The 18,978-nt window shown below is 46.1% G+C and overlaps 6 protein-coding genes and 1 long non-coding RNA gene across 11 annotated transcripts; 4 read left to right on the forward strand and 3 right to left on the reverse strand.

Moving 5' to 3' along the window:
• Positions 1 to 315: 315 nt before the first annotated feature.
• to (takeout) lies at positions 316 to 1,804 on the forward strand. 2 transcript variants are annotated; one of them, NM_001300596.1, is made up of 4 exons: positions 316 to 386; positions 502 to 742; positions 810 to 949; positions 1,004 to 1,804. In NM_001300596.1, the coding sequence occupies exons 1-4, from the start codon at positions 326 to 328 to the stop codon at positions 1,309 to 1,311; spliced, it is 750 nt and encodes a 249-aa protein (NP_001287525.1). In that variant the 5' UTR covers positions 316 to 325; the 3' UTR covers positions 1,312 to 1,804. The 2 variants fall into 2 exon arrangements, with proteins under 2 accessions (NP_001287525.1, NP_524497.1); NM_079773.2 differs by having other exon boundaries at positions 1,004 to 1,589.
• Positions 1,805 to 2,155: 351 nt separating this feature from the next.
• CG11854 (uncharacterized protein) lies at positions 2,156 to 3,398 on the forward strand. The gene is made up of 4 exons (NM_143101.3): positions 2,156 to 2,263; positions 2,340 to 2,577; positions 2,644 to 2,783; positions 2,846 to 3,398. Exons 1-4 carry the CDS (start codon positions 2,194 to 2,196, stop codon positions 3,148 to 3,150), a joined length of 753 nt encoding a protein of 250 aa, NP_651358.4. The 5' UTR covers positions 2,156 to 2,193; the 3' UTR covers positions 3,151 to 3,398.
• On the reverse strand, positions 3,175 to 5,245 carry bam (bag of marbles). The gene is made up of 3 exons (NM_057452.4): positions 4,625 to 5,245; positions 4,190 to 4,560; positions 3,175 to 4,128 (listed from the first exon to the last, which is right to left on the reverse strand). Exons 1-3 carry the CDS (start codon positions 5,110 to 5,112, stop codon positions 3,659 to 3,661), a joined length of 1,329 nt encoding a protein of 442 aa, NP_476800.1. The 5' UTR covers positions 5,113 to 5,245; the 3' UTR covers positions 3,175 to 3,658.
• An 845-nt stretch (positions 5,246 to 6,090) lies between these two features.
• On the reverse strand, positions 6,091 to 7,650 carry RpS27 (Ribosomal protein S27). Of its 2 annotated transcripts, none has more exons than NM_143102.2 (3): positions 7,569 to 7,650; positions 6,584 to 6,803; positions 6,091 to 6,517 (listed from the first exon to the last, which is right to left on the reverse strand). In NM_143102.2, the coding sequence occupies exons 1-3, from the start codon at positions 7,572 to 7,574 to the stop codon at positions 6,489 to 6,491; spliced, it is 255 nt and encodes an 84-aa protein (NP_651359.1). In that variant the 5' UTR covers positions 7,575 to 7,650; the 3' UTR covers positions 6,091 to 6,488. The 2 variants fall into 2 exon arrangements, with proteins under 2 accessions (NP_651359.1, NP_001247301.1); NM_001260372.1 differs by having other exon boundaries at positions 7,569 to 7,608.
• On the reverse strand, positions 7,010 to 7,558 carry sisRNA:CR46364 (stable intronic sequence RNA CR46364). Its single transcript, NR_163215.1, has one exon. It is a non-coding gene; the product is annotated as a stable intronic sequence RNA CR46364 (long non-coding RNA).
• Positions 7,651 to 7,793: 143 nt separating the features above from the next.
• On the forward strand, positions 7,794 to 9,236 carry Nup37 (Nucleoporin 37kD). 2 transcript variants are annotated; one of them, NM_001276021.1, is made up of 4 exons: positions 7,794 to 7,913; positions 8,095 to 8,242; positions 8,309 to 8,717; positions 8,775 to 9,236. In NM_001276021.1, the coding sequence occupies exons 2-4, from the start codon at positions 8,099 to 8,101 to the stop codon at positions 9,182 to 9,184; spliced, it is 963 nt and encodes a 320-aa protein (NP_001262950.1). In that variant the 5' UTR covers positions 7,794 to 7,913; positions 8,095 to 8,098; the 3' UTR covers positions 9,185 to 9,236. The 2 variants fall into 2 exon arrangements, with proteins under 2 accessions (NP_001262950.1, NP_651360.1); NM_143103.4 differs by lacking the exon at positions 7,794 to 7,913 and having other exon boundaries at positions 8,007 to 8,242.
• Positions 9,237 to 9,483: 247 nt separating this feature from the next.
• Nup358 (Nucleoporin 358kD) lies at positions 9,484 to 18,808 on the forward strand. 2 transcript variants are annotated; one of them, NM_143104.3, is made up of 7 exons: positions 9,484 to 9,838; positions 10,359 to 13,371; positions 13,428 to 16,429; positions 16,491 to 16,991; positions 17,061 to 17,193; positions 17,258 to 18,265; positions 18,337 to 18,808. In NM_143104.3, the coding sequence occupies exons 1-7, from the start codon at positions 9,767 to 9,769 to the stop codon at positions 18,693 to 18,695; spliced, it is 8,088 nt and encodes a 2,695-aa protein (NP_651361.2). In that variant the 5' UTR covers positions 9,484 to 9,766; the 3' UTR covers positions 18,696 to 18,808. The 2 variants fall into 2 exon arrangements, with proteins under 2 accessions (NP_651361.2, NP_001247302.1); NM_001260373.2 differs by having other exon boundaries at positions 16,491 to 17,193.
• The last annotated feature ends 170 nt before the right edge of the window (positions 18,809 to 18,978 follow it).

Genomic DNA, 18,978 nt, shown 5'->3' on the forward strand with positions numbered 1-18,978 from the left:
GAAGATTAAGGTGAATAAGAAGATTTGCTACATGATCTACTTGCTGTCTAAAGTGCACCCAAATGAGGTGATAAACTAAGGCTTGTATTGAAATTAGAACAACGTTTTCTTACCTAATACCATCAGATGATTCAGTTGCTATTCGTTATTAGTTGATGATTCTGAAACGAGCTCTGGAATTGACAGACAGACGGTTACGGCACAGATAAGAGCTATATCAAAGGTTGCCATTAGACGTTATTTGAGTTGCACTTAGTGGACCACTATAAATACTAGGCGAAAATCCCGTTCGTATTCAGTAACTTAAAGTTATAGACGTGTTAGCATGTTCGCAATCGCATTCGCAGTGGTTTTGTGCCTTTTGGTCTCGGTGGATGCCAAATTCCGTAAGAGAAAGTCCTTTAAAACAAGACCTTGCCAATGAAGTAATAATCTGGGAAACCTAGATAGACACCTACCTCTACTTTTCGGTTCCAAAATAATCCTTTGTGTTCCTCACAGCCGAAGATCCAAAACCTTGTAAGTATGGTGATGGCGAATGTATCATGAAGCTGTGCAACACCCTGTTCAGCGAAAACTCGGCGGAGGGGGATCCTGGTCTGAACCTGATGCAGCTGGATCCGTTGAAGGTGGATCGGATGGTTATTAGCCAGGGTGAGAGCTCCAGTCCCGTGGGCATAACTCTAACCTTCACCGACAATCTGTTGTATGGGATCAAGGACCAAAGGATCGTCAAAGTAAAGTGGGTGCAGGAACAACACTTTGTTTGGATGAGAAGGATGTGATTCAACTTGCCTTGATCTTTGCAGGGGTTTCGGAAGGGATCTCACCGCCAAGCACGAAGTGAAAATTGTCACGAAAACCTTCTCACTCGTTGGACCCTATAACATCCAGGGCAAGGTACTCATTCTACCGATCAGCGGAACTGGACAGAGTAACATGACAATGGGTAAGCTATGCCAATTGATTTTTCAGATTTCGAGGAACTAAAAATCCTGTCCAGTTAACGTCAGGGCAATCGTCAGCTTCTCGGGCAAACCGCTGGTGAAGAATGGGGAGACCTACCTGGACGTTACCGATCTGAAAATAACGATGAAGCCGGAGTCCAGCCACTACCATTTCAGTAATCTGTTCAATGGGGACAAGGCGCTGGGTGACAACATGAATGTCTTCCTCAACGAAAACTCGGAGGCCATTTACAAGGAGACGGCCAAAGCAATCGACCGATCCTTTGGCAAACTTTACCTGGGCGTCGTCAAAGGTGTGTTCTCCAAACTGCCGTATGCCAAGTTTTTTGCGGATGAATCGTGAGTTAGCTCTTCAAAGTGGGCAGAGTCCACATAAAGATACTAGATCATGTTGTTTGCGTACTGACAGATCTAAGTTTTGAGGCTAGCAATCATCATTAGGTTTAATGGAGTTCGTGTTTCGCGTTTGAAAGTGAGAACACAAGTAACTACTATTAAGCCATCTCAGCTAAATAATCTGTAAGTGTTGTGTGGCAATAAAAGTTACATATATGTAGTTAGCACATTGTAAATTATTTATAAGTGATACAAAGAATTCTGTAAAATACCATAAAAACATTTAAAACTATGACCCATTATTAATTAAGTTACAGTGAGTGGAACCCTATAGATCAGGTTGATCCAAAAGATGAAGGACCGCCTGAAAGTATGTGTTATTCGCGCGCGGAGATTCCGAAAGGCAGGGAATATCTGTAACTGGAAAAGGCAGTTACATTAAAAAAAAGCTTGATAAACAATCTTTGTTGACTTAGCCATTAATTAGACGTTGAAACGGGAATTAATGTGCGTTTTGGGGAAGGCCGATCCAATTTGCATATATCGAGCAAATTGCACCCAAAACGCGATTAGGAGCGATTGAATGGGACGGGGTCGATGTCTGGCTTGGGAGTTGGGAACTTGGGAGTTCATTAAAGGGAATCGTAAAATGAATTCGCCGGCTATAACCAGCCACTTTGCCATACAGCCAGCCTGCCGGTTTCGGTTTATAATCCATTTAACTGACTCAACTGCCAAACGGTCTAAAGTCAAATTCTGTGCGGCTGAAACGCAAAAGCGGTTTACGGCAACAAAAACATGATACATTTCAATTGACGAAAGTGACTATATAAGTGTTAACGCCCGCGGCTAATGGATCAGTACTCGATTACGTTCGCCGCCAGCAATTATGGAGCTAACTCTCGCCCTCGTCCTGCTGTTCGGATGTGCGTCCACCTACGGACACGCCTCCGATTTCCGTGAGTTGCACACACCCCCTTTCCGTAATATATAATGTTTATGTATATTTCACAATCGCCACGCCCCAATTTACAGCCTCGGGCATCGAGAGGTGCGCCATAATGGACGAGCAGTGCCTGGAGGACAGGGTGAACTTCGTGCTCAGGAACTACGCCAAAAGCGGTATCAAGGAGCTGGGCTTGATCCCCCTCGATCCGCTGCACGTCAAGAAGTTCAAAATCGGACGCAATCCGCACAGTCCGGTCAACATCGATCTCAGCTTCCACGAGATGGACATCTTGGGTCTGCATCAGGGAGTTGCGAAGCGAGTGAGGTGAGTGGATCCTCATTTCATTTTATGATCGCTCTGCTTACTACATTTTTCTGTTTCGGATTTTAGCGGATTCACAAGGGATCTCAGCCGCTCCATCGAGCTGGTCATGGAAGTTCCAGAAATAGGAGTCAGAGGACCCTACTCGGTGGACGGAAGAATACTCATTCTGCCCATCACCGGAAATGGCATTGCTGACATACGCCTCAGTAAGATTTGCCTCCCACAGCTTTGAAATCTAAAATTTTTAATGTGTTTCTGGAATTCGCAGCTAGAACAAAGGTACGTGCACAGATCAAATTGAAGCGCGTCTCCAAGGGCGATCATCAAACCTACGCCGAGGTGATGAACATAAAGGTTGAGCTGGATCCATCCCATGTGACCTACCAGCTGGAAAATCTGTTCAACGGCCAGAAAGATCTCAGCGAGAACATGCACGCGCTTATCAATGAGAACTGGAAGGACATCTTCAATGAACTGAAACCGGGCATTGGCGAGGCCTTCGGACTGATAGCCAAGTCGGTGGTGGACAGGATCTTTGGCAAACTGCCGCTCGAACAGCTCTTTGTAGTCTAAGACCTTAGTACAAACACCCTAATTAGTCCAAACACAAATCGTAAATATTTATTTGACTTTCAAAATACAAATGCAAAGCAAATAAGAAAAACTGGTAAGTTCCTCATACAAATAAAACGTAGTTGCAAAATAAATTCAGGCACTAAAGGATTTCTTATTTCTAAAGTTTAAGTAAAATACAGATTTATAAAAGTGAAAAGCAAACACATTTGTAGTTTTGCCAAATAAATGTAAACACAGTTAAACTTATATAAATTTGTTATCAATCTCAAAACAGGGGTAATAAATCGTTTTCATTTTGATTTTGTTTGTATCGATTTGATAAATATTTTTAAAAAGCTTATATAAGCTTATTCACGAATACAAATATGGAGTCCGCACTATTGGACAAATATATCTTACACTATAGATATGTTTACTTTACGAAATTATTGCTTCCCATGAGAAGAGTAGCTTTTTTAAATTGCATATTTGCTGTCATTCTTTTATCGATGTGCACAGCATTAGTTTAGCTTCTGAAGCGAGGTACACGTCCGGTGTGACGAGGTGGCGATGATGGCACTTCCTCGGTCTCCTCAAACTCCTCCTCCGACGCTGACGGCTGCTCCATGCTCACTGCGCCAAGCTTCTGTGGCCCGCAAATGGCGACAACACTGGGCGGGAAATAGGTCTCTGGATTGGCGATCAGAGCGGAGAGGAACTCATGCTGCTCCAGAACGCAATAGATCGGACCTCCCAGTTTGTATCTCTGGGCGATGAACAGATCCTCCGCACTGATTCCACGCGCTTCGGCCGCCCTTAGCTCGGCACCGGACAAAAGGATGGCCCGCTCGTTCAACGACTTGTGGCTTTCGGTCATGGCCCCGGAGTAGCGGTGCTCCAGATCCATTTCCCAGTTAAATACGTGCACACTGAGATGCGCAGCCTTGATCCAATCGCGCAGACCAATTAGCAATCTCTCCATGCGCTGAGTATGGACTGTAAATAATAAAATCGTTGCAGGAATAGCTGAATGGTTGCTTGCAAATCTACAGCTTACACTTGTCCGCATTGCTCCCCGAGTTTCCGTTTCGATTGCGCATTTTGGGCTTTAAAAGCAGTTTGAAGTTGTCCAAATAGGATGCGAAACCCTTAAGCAACTTGTCACACTCGTCGTATTTCTCGAAATCGAAGTGGCGATTCGCCTCCAAGGTGCGGCGCTGCTGGACAAGGAAGCGCTCTACTTTGGTGCACAGCACCTGCAGTTGGTAGCGCACATTCAAGCTCTTAGGCATCGTGCTCTTCACCGGCATATCGAACAGATAGTCCGAGGGCATTGAGTTTTGGCGCGAGAAGCCCAAATCGGCGGTCAGGTGATCATGCAGGGATCTGAACAGATTCATCAAACGCAGCACGGCGTTGTGCTCTAAGCTATTGTTTAGATAAGGAGCTTTTTATTATGTGATATATTTGGGATATACTCCAGAAGACTCACCAATCGCCGTGCAGACCAATCATATGCAGTTTCTCAATAGTTATGGGCAGTTTCTCAATATTATCCGCGGACGCAGAGCCTTTACTCTTCCGGTTCCACACATTTTCCTTCTGCAGTTGCTTCTGCTTTGGCCCGGTGACCAACACGCCTCCGGATCGCGACTTCTTGGCCGGAGAACCGTCGAATGCAAAATGGCGCGAGCGCTTTTGAATCTGTTGCAAGCAATCCAAACCGTGGAATTCGAGGAGTGGTGCAGTAACGTCACACAACCGGAGTCTACCGAAGTTCTCCTGGATTTCGGATAAAACGCCCGATGTGCAGGTTGCACCATCTTCGTTCGTATCCTCGTACTCACAAGTGGCTTTCCTCGGATCTTCGTTTTCATTGCCTTCCACCATTAAGGCCAAATGCTCCTCCATCTGCTTAAAATTGTGGTCCAACTGCTGGTCGTCGTTGCCCTCAGGACACACGTCACGTGCATTAAGCATTATTCTTAAGTTAAATCACACAAATCACTCGATTTTTGCCTTTTAAATCTTTCCTTATCGCCAGGTTCTTTTTACCGTTTGAAATGCCTGACGCCACGCTGTCTGCGAATTCAGGAGAAAGAGGAAGAATGATGGCGTCCAGACTCTTTGTTGTTAACGTATCGATATCATGTCGAGTCCCAGAACAGGGTTGCCGTCGCACAAATAAGTTTCAATTTATGGTCACCTCAAAAGGTCATTGACCCGGGCGCATTTAAAGAAATTTGAAATGCGATTCAATAATCCATTACGAACTTTACATTTTAACTACAATTATACACACTGATTTGGTCGATCACAACCAAATCAAATTGCTGATTAATTATAAAACAACATGCAACAATTTAGGCCACCTATATTTTAATTATCTAGTGGTTTTGTATAAAGCAAGCCAAAGCATTATTTAACAATTTGGGATTTATCACATTTTGTATAAATTATCATATATCGTGACAATAATAATGAAGTAGCAATAACCCATTTTCATATTCAATTTGTTTTTGTAATTCTGACGACGATAAGCTTCTAAAATTGCGCGCAAATTTAGAATAATGTATGGCATCCCCACTTCCTAACATCTGGCAGCTCCGTTAATATGACAAGCTTAGCTTAGACACAAACCAGTATACATTTTACATTTGTTGGTTCGAATACTGACTAGTTAAACAACGTGACTATTTTCATTTTTTTAATTATAAATATTTAAATAAATAAATAAATTCCGCTTCCCAACTTCTATAAAACTATACACATTTGATTCAATTTTTTCCAGACTGACGCAGCAAAATTTTGGCGCTCATCCAAATAAAAATAAGACAAACAAGCTAAGTATATGCGATCCGAATAACCAACCATTCTAAAGATTTTTTGAGTCGGTTACAAAATTCTTGAAAAAATGCTGAATGCCCAATCATTAGAAGCCTCACAAAATCTCGATTTAGAGCCTATGAAACATTCTTTATTGTTGTGAAGTTAATCAATGGTTAGATCTAAGCATAACTAGTGAAAAATTCCTGAAGTTTTGCCGCACAAGGGTATTTGCACACACAAGAGCTTCCATTATGGGCGGTTTCTTATCGGGGAACCCCAGCGATTGAGCTCCACTATCTATCCTGTTGGCAATTATCCACTTTCTATAAACAAATACGACAAGAACTGTTTTTTTTTTCACTTAGCCGACCACAACATCGTTAATTCTTTAATTCACAAAGCACAATGAACCAAAGGACCGCAGCAATTGAATTACAAGCTTTCTCTCGTATGGGTTCTGTGGTTTCTTTACGTTTTAGAGTTTTTATTAAAAAATTAATAATTTGTGGTTCATCGCGAGTCCCATTTTACTGTGGCTTCCTGCGGAAGGAGCAGCCTGAAAGAAAGACATCGTTTGGGTTAATTGCGAAGGAACATTGGACAGTGAGCATTTGGAGCATACCTTCTGTCAGCTTGGCGCGTCCTCCAGTCGGCTGGCACAAAATGGTAGCGCATCCAGCGCAGACCACGACGCCTTGGGCGTGGCTGAAGACGGTGGTGATCCTGTAGCAGCCGGGGCACTTCACGTCCATGAAGTACGAGTTGGGGTGCTGGACCAGGCGCTTCAGCTTGTGCTTGCGCTTCTCCTCGGCGGGCAGAGGGTGCAGAAGATCTTTTGCTAGCTGCAAGGTGAAAATAGTTTCAAAATTAGTATAAATTCATTTAATGTATATATTATACTATATGATTACGGCCAAATGTGTTGGATTACTTCAAGCCTAGATAATCCTCTAAATCTTAGTTATAAGTCGAAATTTCTTTGGCGCCAAACGTGTTGGTCCAACTTTGATCCAATAGGAAAACCAATTCTTTATTAATTAACGAAGAAGTAACTTTCTACCAATTTAAATACTTGAAAATATATTTTAAAGTATAACTACTTTGATCTTTAAGTTCTCAATTAACAATTCATTTGGGAAATAGATAACAATAGAATTGAATACAATGTTATCAGGCCACTTGACGATTCTAAGCCAGACAATTGGCACATTTTCTCTCGGTGTATCAACAAATGCAGAGCAGACTCCAGGCAACAACAACATAAATTCGCAAATGCGTGTTCTAGGTTATGTGCAAGGATATCCGTCGATTTCACATGACAGTGCAATCAATTCCTCCTGTAAGTCCCAAGATTCCATTTAAATCTCATTTGGCCATTTCACAACTGTTTGCAATTTCACTGGCGCACGCCATGCGTGGCTTGTATCGCACACATTCAATGGAAGCGGGCCAGACATTTGTTTTACAGTCTTTCAGGGCCGTTATTATCGGCCGACACTTGCTCCGTTTACACTGGACACTTTGGCGGTAATAAGCGGCCGTTTTTGGTTATCATTCGGTTGAGTTTTCTGTGTTTAAATTCAATTTTAACGCAATTCGGAACCCACCGGCATGTTTTTTCTTTCACAGCTAACACGGAAAAGGAAGTGGGGTAAATCGCAGCCAACTTAACTTGCCCGAGAATGCACTAAATAATGCTGAACAGCTGGGCGATGGCAACTCTGCTGCTCACGCTTTCCAATACTGGAGTGTGTGTTGCTTGAGTTCAAAATTTATTCTGACTTTATTCGTGTATTAGCAATAAATTTTATAAAAAGCAAACGCTACACAGTCGATATTAGGCATTACTACTATTACTATCATTAAAAAGTTCGCCGACGTATGACTACTTAAATATTGTTATGTTTCTTTTTAAGACTAGCCATTTTTATTAAAACTTGAGGCACAATAATGTAAGCATTAAACATAATAACGAATATATTTTCGAATAACATTTCTTTGCGTATTCTGTTTTTTAAAAGTGTAAAATCTTGGAAAATTCTTCCACTGATTTTTGGTCATACTAAAATAAACATTTTTTTGGCGCCGGCTAATTGTTGCATATATCCCGCGAATAACAAACAATATTTATAGAAAGATGCGATCTGTCATCGAGCCCGACCACAGCATCCAGCTTAATGAAGCCATCTACTGCTACGATATATGCACCAATGACTTTGCCTACAACCTAATCGCAGTGGCCTTCAGGAAACACTTGAGTCTGCTGCTCGTTGGACTGCCGGTGGGTTTCCATGCATAAGACCAGTGAAGGTTGAATGATTTTGAATGGTTAACCCTTAATCCGCAGGAGGAGAGCGGCGAGTTCGGGTACACACGCCTGCAGGACATGGACCTGGGCGAAAAGGAGCAGCGGAGCGTGAGCGCACTGGCCTTCTCGCCGGACACCTCGCTCAACTGCACGCCCAACAATGTGACTTTGTGCGCGGCCAACGGCAGCCAGCTTAAACTATACCGCACCGATCTGGGCCAGTTCACCTCGCTCCAGGTGCTCCGTGGGCATGGGGACTACGTCAACGATGTATCCTGGGTTTGCGACGGCGAACTGCTGGCCTCCGTTAGCGATGACTTCACCTGCAGATTCTGGACGACGACAGGCGGCGGGGAGAATGTCATAACCTTTGGCCTGTCCTCCGCTGGAATGTCCGTCAAGAGTCACCCCGAGGATCCCAACAAGGTTCTTGTGGCGGAAAAGAAGGGTGTGCTTGCTATTACCAGTGTTTAGCCCGCGGTGTAACTAAGGAAACTCCTTGCAGGCATCATTCATCTATACAATGTGACGCTCAAGCAGACAGTCATCTCCGTGGAGTCGCCCAAATTCCCCCTGATGTCGGCGGACTGGGCCCACAGCAACCGGCTCTTCATCACCTCGCTGGCCGGCGGAGATGTGGTTACCTGGGACCTGAACCGACCCTATGTGCCCGCGGATGTCAAGCAGGTCCACGAGGATTGCGGCCGGGTGGTGCGCTTCGCGCCAGGCAGCTCCGAGATGGTTATCGCCATGGTCATCGGGCTGACTCTCAAAGTGTTCGCGGCCAAGTCGACCGTTCCTCTGCTGGAGGCCTCCCTGAAATCCTATGGGGGAATGGCCTGGCACCAGCGATTGCCGTACATTAGTGCGGTTTCCGATAGGAAACTGCTCTTCTGGAAAGTGCAAATGAAGTAATTTATATAAAATTGTATGAATAATAAATAAAAGAATATAAAAAATATGATATAAAAAAGATTTATCAGAAGAATATCAATGATCTACACTCTATTTCTATATTTATATTTCATAATTTCGTTAAACTATCATAAGTTTTATATTATTCTTGAACCTTCTTTAATTTATTTATTAAATCCCTTATACTTATTTGTTTGTTCGAAAAAAAATCGTAGCAATCGATAGTTGCTATAGTCATTAAAACATCGGTGACGCGATATATTCGCGCCCATCGATGAAAACGCGTAGTCATCGTTTTTTGTTCCAGCACTAAGTTTGCACAAATTTTTTGGTTTCCGTGCTGTTCAGCTTAAGTTTTAATTGGAATTTAGTGATATTTACGTTCCAATCTACACCGCAAACGAGTGCAGTTTGTTGCGACTGGAATTGCCCATCCGAATCTACGTGATTTTCCGGCCGGGGCAATTAACCGTTCGAGGAATCTGCTTCAATCGGATGACGAGTGAAGAAGAATCTAACGCGAAGCACATTTTTGCAAGGTCTCGTCCACTGCAAATTGGACGTGTTTAAAAAAGTACAGATATGTTTACAACGCGAAAAGAAGTGGACGCACACGTCCACAAAATGTTGGGAAAACTTCAGCCGGGAAGAGAGGTAAATAAACGGCCAAAGTGTGCATCGGAATTTCCAAAAAGAAAATCATTGCGAAATCTTCAGGCGCCGCCATTGAAAGCACACCGTTGTGTGCGTGCGGCGTCTGCTTGTGTTTGTGTGTGTGAGTCGGCGTCACTTGGCCGTCGTTTTTGAGATTGAATAAGAAATTGCGCGCTTTTCTTTCAACGGCTGCATTTCATATACTTGACAAATAGAACGCTTTTTTCGCAGCTGCATGGCTTTCGCCTTCTCTGTATAAATCAAATTAGATATTTGAGGTTATGTGTACCATATCAATCTGCTAGAGTGAGCGCTGAATTTGTAAGACCGCCAAAAATAATTCGAATTTCCATTGTGGATTTGAATGATTTTTTGCGGTCTAACGTAGCTCTATCTAAATAATAAGCACACAATAAGTCAAATCTTACAAAGTTATTCTTATCCAGCTCACAGTGATTGTCTAAAAATTTAACAGACTTTTTTGAACCTAACGTACTAATCAATAAAATGTATATTGTAGCGCGATATCAAAGGCTTGGCTGTAGCTCGATTGTACATGAAAGTTCAGGAATACCCAAAAGCCATCGAGTATTTGAACGGCTATCTCCGGGTGAGGGACGACGCTGTAGGCCATAACATGATTGCCACTTGCTACAGTAGGCTGAACCCGCCCGATGTGACAGAGGCCCTGCAGCACTACCAACGTTCTATTCAAATTGATCCGCGTCAGTCAGAGGTTGTCATTGACGCCTGCGAACTTCTGGTGAAGGAGAACAACGCATCGATCACGGAGTGCGCCAGGTACTGGTTGGATCAGGCTAATAGCCTTGATTTAAGCGGCAACAAGCAAGTCTTCAACCTGCGAATGCGTGTAAATCTTGCGGACAGTAACGGCGAAAGAGATGACACCAGTGGCGGAGACGGCGAGCAAAATACCCTCGAGATTCTTATGTACAAGGAGCTGCAGGCGCGTCCCCAGGATGTTAATATACGCATACAACTGCTGCGCAGCTATGTTGAAAAAATGAAAATAGACCAGGCCTTCAACTATGCTCTAAAAACGGAACTGGAGTCGAAAAACTGCACGAGCCAGTCGAACGAATGGTACGAGCAGATCTGGATGGTCCTTTTCAAGATAGAAATGGCCAAGGATGTAAAGAAGAACTGGCGATTTTGGCACTTCGCCTTGCACACTCTCGATCGTCTCGTGCAGCTAAGCCTGGAGGGCAGTGGACTGGCAGACAGCAGCAAGCAGTTGTTCAGACTTGATCAATATCTATTCAAGTTTAGCACTTCGATAGAGAGGTCAGGGGACGCTCCGCAGCGGGATCTCCACCAGGCTTGTATTGACCACTTTACCGGCCAGCTTCTGCTTCACGCGGTGACACTGATTTTCAAACGTGAGGTTCTGGCAAACAAAAACAAATGGATGAGCACGCTTCGCTCCGCTTTGCCACTTCTGCTCCTTGGTTACCAGGTGCGACCGATCGATGATTCGAGTACCAACCAATGGATAAAACACTGCGACGCGGAACAGAAGCAGTTGATACAGATGTGGCGCCCTCAGGGCGCCTTTCGATGTGCCCAGCTTGGACGAACCCTTTTGGGCTGCTTGGACCGGTCACAAATGGAAATTAAAAACGATAGAGAAAATGCCGAGTTTGATGAGAATAAGAATTCGGGAAATTCTATGCCGGGATTATTTGCCGACTCCGAAGAGCTGTTGGCCAGCGCTCACCAGCAATGCTTGGACAAGAGCTGGCGAAGTCAAATTTACCAACAGCTCTTTACCCACGCCGAACACAAGCTAAAGGATACGTCTTCGCATCTGGTGCGGAACCTGCGTCTGCAGCTGCCTCTTTTTGAGTGGCCGAATCTGGCGCATATCGAGAACTACGAACTGCAAGCGTTGGTGCTGCCGCCACACTCCTTAGCCCAACATGTCTACCTGGCTCTGGGCACCGACCCGAACAAACTTGGAGATGCGCCACGCGTGGTCTTTTATGAGGGTTTCCAACGGGATGTTAAGCAGAATCTAAACTACTGTGGGCAAGATTCAATCAGCCAGGTAGATGTGGACCTCTACCTTTATGCCACAACCATTCAGACCAGACGTAAATTGCAAATCCAGCGTGAGGTGTATGACTCCTCCAATTTGGGAAACCGCAATGCTGCCGCCCGGCCACATATGATGCCATTTGCCAATCTAGTGGGTCAACTAGGCGCACCGGAGCAAAGTAACTGGTGGGATCTGGTGGTGCGACTTAACTCGAACCAGCTTATCACTGAAGGCAATCGCGCCGAGCAACGAGCTCAACTACAACATGGATTGGAAGCGGTGCGCGGCGTTAATGGCCCAAAAGCAGATGCCATCATCATTTTTCAATTGGGAAAGATTTTAAATTCCCGATCGGATCGTTCTTCTCTAGAAGCGCGTATCGATACCCTGTACAGGCAAGGATTTTCAATTTTACGCCACCAACACAACCAGCAGATGGAATCCTATGTCCGCGTCTTTAAGTACGGATCCGCCGGCTCAACGGCAGCATGGCAAGATCTTCAGTCGTTGGCTGAGGAAGCCGTCACCTATTTTAGCGAGAAAATGTTTAGGATTGGACAGTATGAGCAGTTTTTGGACGAGGTCCGGGGACTTCATCTGCCCATGGCCTACTTTTTGCAATCGGAGGCGTGTCATCATCTTGAGGAATCTTCCAAGCTGCCTCGAACTTCCCGAGATCGTTACTCAGAGCGAAGACGTGAATGCCTGCAGAAAACGCAAAAGTTAATCAAAAATGATGATAAGCACCCACTCATAGCGGCCATGCATAGACATCAACAGGACCGCAATAGTCGGGGTATCGATAATAGCTTCGGCAGTCCGGATGTTCATAACAATTCATCCGCCTACGAGGACGCAGAAGATGATTTCTATTCCCATGCAGCCTTCTCTGCCAATCGATCACGTCGTCAGTTAGAAGTCACCCCAGTCACTCCCATTGTTATGGCACAACCGAGTCAGGAAATGGAGCAGGCTGTCAAGCAGATCAGCAAGTCACTGTGTGTGCTCAAGGACGATGTGAGTGTGGGAATGGAAGCCATGCGGCAGGATATCAAAGTTCTTACTGAGAAGTTCACTGGCCTGGAGGATCTGCTTAAGAAGATCAAGATCAGCAGTCGAGACACGCCTACACGAGATGTCGATCCCGCAGCTGCCTTAGGCCTGGACGACCTCTTCATAATTGAGGATGCACTTGCGGAGCATCAGCAGCAGCAACAGCATCAGCAGCAGCAGAGCCACAACCAAGGTGCAATACACCCAGTCGTACCAAATCCATATACTTCTGGCTTCTACAACGGGATGCCAAACACGCCATCCGCCCAAGAGCGCTTTCTGCAGGGACCATACGGGAGTCCCATGTTTAACCAAAACCAGATGTACAACTACTACGCTGCCCAAGCTCAGGCTCAAGCGCAAGCGCAGTTCTTGCGGACTCCTCCAGCTCCAGGATCAATTCCACCTCCGAATATGTTTGGTAAGCACCGTTTTAAATTTGATTTGGATGAATTGATAATGTTTAATTTTATGTAGGTCCTCGAAATCCAAACTTTGGCCTGCCCAGTATGTTTCCCCCGCCGACCGTGCCTTCGGTAGCACCTTACATTGACGCCATGGGCAACTTTACCCAGCCTCCCCCAAGTTTGATACCTCCTCCCGCTCAGCCAGCAGCTCCTCCGGCTCCCTTGAATATTCTTGAGTCCAAGCCTGTGGTTGCACTGCCAACTCCAGGATTCTTCAATACGACAACACCGGTCTTTGGAGCTTCGCCCATTCAAGTTCCGCAGTCGAAACCATTAACTGTTCCAACGGTGCCAATACCTAGTACTGCTCCTGCTCCACCAATTGCTGGAACTGTGAATCCACCGGCAACAACTGCTGTTCCGCCTCCTGTTCATATACCTCAAGTGGCTCCTTCTGTTCCTGCACAGCCACCCGCACCCGCCCCTGTTAGTGTGCCGTCTATGTTTAACCGTGCGTTGAACAATCAGCCCGTGGAAAAGGAGCCGCCAGCCAATGTGGTCATAACCAGTTCAGATCCGTTGCCGAAACCCACGACTGCCAGTGTCCAACCCACTTTAAGTGTGACCATTCCAGCACAGCATATCAAGCCAAGTTTGGTTCAAGCACCGGAACAGCCGGCACAATCGGCACAACCGGCACAGCCATCGGTGTCAGGAGTAGGATCACTCAGCTTTAACTTTGGCAGTAAGTCTTCCGAAAGTCCTTTTTCATTCAAGACACAGGTGGCTAAGGCAGCAGCCGAAAAACAAAAGGAACAAGAGGAAGCTGAGCAAAACCAAAGTGGGGCTACTGATCCCAACAAAACTCTGCCACAAGATACTTCAGCAGATGATTACGATCCTCGTCCCGATTTCAAGCCCATCATTCCACTACCCGATGAAGTGGAGGTTCGAACAGGGGAGGAGGGCGAGGATATCAAGTTTACCAGCCGAGCCAAGCTCTTTCGATATGTGGACAAGGAGTGGAAGGAGCGCGGGACAGGGGTGATCAAAATTTTATGCGACAAAGCCACCGGCGTTTCGCGAGTCTTGATGCGTCGCGATCAAACTCACAAAGTGTGTGCTAATCACACAATCACTGCAGACATTACGATAAATGTTGCCAACCAGGACAAGGATAAGAAATCCCTTCTGTGGGCGGCAAATGATTTTGCGGATGAGCAAGTTACATTGGAGAGATTCCTGGTGCGTTTCAAAACAGGGGAGTTGGCTGAAGAGTTCAGGGTGGCTTTTACAAAGGCAAGCGAGGCCGCCAAGTCGAAGGAAACCGTGAAACCGACGGTAAACACAGCGGAGAAAGGATCAACTGCGACTGCTCCAGCGGCATTCAAGAGCTTTGTAACCAGCACCCCAGCAGCCAATTCGCTAATCAATAAGCCTCAGGAGCAGACAAAAACTCAGCCTAATCCGGACCCACCAGCAACAGCAGCTAAGTCACTGTTTGGAACCCTGTCAGTCAGTGCTGCTCCTGCAACATCTGCGCCAGCCTCTGCCACACCATTTGCCAGCTTTAGCTTCACGCCGAATGGGTCATCAGGATTTGGAACTTCCACCGCCTCTCCGTTCGGAAACCTTTCTTTTGGTACCGCTTCTGCGGTGGGCAGCGGCAACAACACTACTTTATTCACCACGGCTTTGATCAAGGACAATACAGTTCAAGGCAAAACGCTTCAGCAGGAGTCACAATTAAACAAGTCAAACTCCTCGGACGCTGAGGAGGAGTATGTGCCCACCGCTCAGTTCGTGCCTGTTATTGCCCTGCCCGATATAGTGGAGGTGGTCACCGGCGAAGAGAATGAGGATGTGCTCTTCGAGCACCGTGCCAAGCTTCTGCGTTGGGATAAGGAAGCGAATGAGTGGAAGGAGCGCGGCCTTGGTAATATGAAGCTCCTTCGGGATCGCACTGATCCCAACAAGGTTCGCCTGCTTATGCGGCGCGAGCAGGTCCATAAGCTGTGCTGCAATCAGCGACTGTTGCCTGAGACCAAGTTCACTTATGCAACGAACTGTAAAGCGGCCGTCACATGGGGTGCTCAGGATTATTCCGATGAGGAGTTAACCACCGCATTGCTCGCTGTGCGATTTAAGTCGCAAGACATCTGTCAGCAATTCCTCGAGGCCGTGCAAAAGGCTCAACAAAGTATTGGAAATGAACCCAAAAAGGAGGAGGTCCCTTCTGCCGCTGGAGAAAAGGAGAAGCCAATTAAAGGCTTTGGAGATGCCTTTAAGCCTAAGGCAGGCAGTTGGAACTGCCAAGCCTGCTATACCAACAATGGCCAGGATCAGCTCTACTGCTTGGCCTGCCAGGAGCCCAAAGATGCCACTGTTCCCCCCAAGCAATCGGGGTTAGACCAAGGGAACGCGTTAAATCTTACCACTAGCTCCTCAAACAAGTTTTCGTTTGGCTTTGCCTCCTCAGCGACTCTTCCAGCCACAGGTGGATTTAGTTTCGGTGGCGCCACACAGCCAAAGGAGAAGCCAGCAGTGGCAGTTGTTACCGCCTCGGCTTCGGCACCTACGTCAGTTCAAACGGCAGCCCTTGGATTTGGAAAGTCTTCAATGACTTCTGGATTCGGGGACGCCTTCAAACCTGCAGTCGGTAGTTGGTCATGTAGCGCATGCTATGTGAACAATCCCGGAGAGTCTCTTTACTGCAGCGCCTGTGATGCACCCAAGAATGACACGGTACCACAGAAGGAGAAGTCACTAGGATCGGGACTTAATCTGCCACCTACCTCCAAGTTTAGCTTTGGTTTCGGAGCCGCAGCGGCTGGTGACAAAGATCAGGCTGGCGATGGAGCCACGTTCAACTTCGCTGCGATGCCCGCAGCTGTTGCTCCGACTACCTCAATTGGATCCAGCAGCTTCACCTTCTCCATGACCAAGCCCAAGCCCGACCAGCAGCAGCCAAATAGTACAGCAGCTAAGGAGGATGAAGATAACGATTCGCAAGAGGTGGAGGAGGAGGAGAACAACACTTACTTTTCACCAGTAATCCCATTACCCGATAAGGTACAATTATTTGATGCCATAAACCATATTTGTTTTCTTATTTAACAAATGTTTATTTCAGATTGATGTAAAAACAGGTGAGGAGGACGAGGAGCTATTGTATGTGCATAAGGCCAAGTTGTACCGCCTAAACGAGAGCGATTGGAAAGAGCGCGGCTTGGGGGATGTGAAGATCCTGCGCCATAGGCAGACCAAAAAGCTGCGCGTGGTCATGCGTCGGGAGCAGGTGTTCAAGATCTGTCTTAACCATGTGCTTAACGAGAATGTGGTGTACAGGGAGAAGACTGAAACGTCGTGGATGTTTGCTGTACACGATTTTAGCGAGGGCGAGAGTGTCCTAGAGCGATTCACTTTGCGTTTTAAAAACAAGGAGGTGGCACAAGGATTTATGGAAGCGATCAAAAATGCTCTTAATGAAACCGCAAAGCCGATAGAAGATAGCCCAGTGGTCGGCTCCGTTTCCCAATCGACGGAAGCAAATAAACCGTCCCAAAAAAATGATGGGGCGGCAAAGAGCAGAGGAGGCGAATCGGAAGTACTTGATGTTGGCAAAACCTCTTCTGTAAGGCCAACCACGCACGAAGTAATCCCTCCACTTCCCATGACCCTTCCCCTACTGACTCTCCCCCAGCCATTGGCCAAGCCTAACGATTACCAAACACCTGCCACCATATTGTTCAAAGGCAGTTCGCTGAGCAGAAATAACTCTTCGGCTTCTGAGGCAAGCAAAACGCCTAGTTCAGCATTCATTTTCGGTAGCACGGGTATGTATAATTCGACGTTGACCTCAAGATAAAAGGATCTAACCGCTTTTTATGTTCACTTCAGATAAATCGGAGCCTGGAAAGGATGCTGGCCCATTAGCTAATCTTCAAAAACTAGCATCAGGCGAAGGACAAGGAAACGTTTTGGGATCTATATTCCGTAGCGGCTCGTCAAACGAAAATTCGTCTGACGGTTCTGTCAAGTTCTTTTTCGGGGGTGGAAATAAAGCGGCTGAGCAACAGAAGAAAGATTCCTCAGAGTCTGTCTTCGGAGGCAATAAAGCGGATTCCCAATCGCCAGCGACCCAAGAAGCACCGAAGTTGGCCTTCGGTGGAATTGCCGCACCTGTGTTCGGAGACGCCAATCCTTTTGGAGGCCACAAAGTTAATTTGCAAAAATCAGATGGCAAGGAAGAACCAAAATCTATCATTGGCGGAACCCCATTGTTATTTGGAGGGTCCAACGCCTTTGGAATACCCAAAATTGAAACCCAGTCACCTGCTAAAGACTTTGTGTTTGGCAGTGCACCCGCTTTTGGACAAATGGCAACCTTCTCATTTACAGCTGCAAAAAATGAAAAGGAAAAGGACATAACCTCGAATAACACCACTGATCTTAAAGCCGAAGGCAAGGAAAAGAAGGAGTTGGTGCCGGAGACGACCAGCACATTTGCCGATTTGGCCAAGACAGGCAGCACGTTTGCAGATTTGGCAAGCAATCCGGGCGGCACTTTTGCGGACTTAGCGAACAAGACGGGCAACGACTTTGCCAACCTGTCGGCCAATAGCCAGGGCACTACCGTGGGATTCAACAAGTCCGCCGGGGGCGGCTTTTATAACCTCACGCATCAGAACGCTTTCAAGAACTTCGAGTCGCCGCAAGCCACAGAAGAGTGCGATGATGACGGCGACGCGACCACTGATGACAACTACGATCCGCACTATGATGCCATTGTAGAGCTGCCGGATGAGATAGTTGTCACCACGGGAGAGGAGAACGAGACTAAGCTGTTTGGCGAGCGGGCGAAGCTTTATCGCTATGACGCCGAATCGAAACAATGGAAGGAGCGAGGTAAGCTGTAGTAATAGTCCCTTTCTTATTCACACTAAAAGTTTTTATAAAACCAAAAAAAAAAAAAAAAGGTGTCGGTGAGATAAAGGTGCTGGAGCACCCGGAGCTGCAGACATTCCGACTGATCATGCGGCAGGAGCAGATCCACAAGCTGGTGCTTAACATGAATATCTCCGCCTCCCTGCAAATGGATTACATGAACGCGCAGATGAAGAGCTTCCTGTGGGCCGGCTACAACTACGCGGTGGACGCAGAGGGTAAAGTTGACACCGAGGGCGTCCTGGAACGCCTTGCCTGTCGATTCGCCAAGGAAGAGATCGCCAGTGAGTTCCTCAACACGGTCAATTCGTGCATAAAACGAGCCAAGGCCTTGCAAGGTGATGAGGAGAACAAGAATGACGACGCGCCGGAGGAGCAGGCGAGCTCATAAGCAAACCGGATCTAAATATATGTAGCATGTCTAGGATTGTGTTAGAATATTCATCCAAAACAGTAGCGACAATGGCTATTTCACATTTTGCTAATAAAATTTCGATAAACATTAATATTACATTTGAAATAAATTTGACTATTGAATAAAGCAATCGATATATTAGAGAGGAGACAAATTCGGACGTACAACCATATAGCACAAGGAAACTGGCTATGTTTTTATATATTAAATGTACCTCTACCTATTTTTAAAATATCGACAGCACTTAGATAAAAAATTA

Source organism: Drosophila melanogaster, chromosome 3R, assembly GCF_000001215.4.
Source record: "Drosophila melanogaster chromosome 3R".
NCBI lineage: Eukaryota > Metazoa > Arthropoda > Insecta > Diptera > Drosophilidae > Drosophila > Drosophila melanogaster.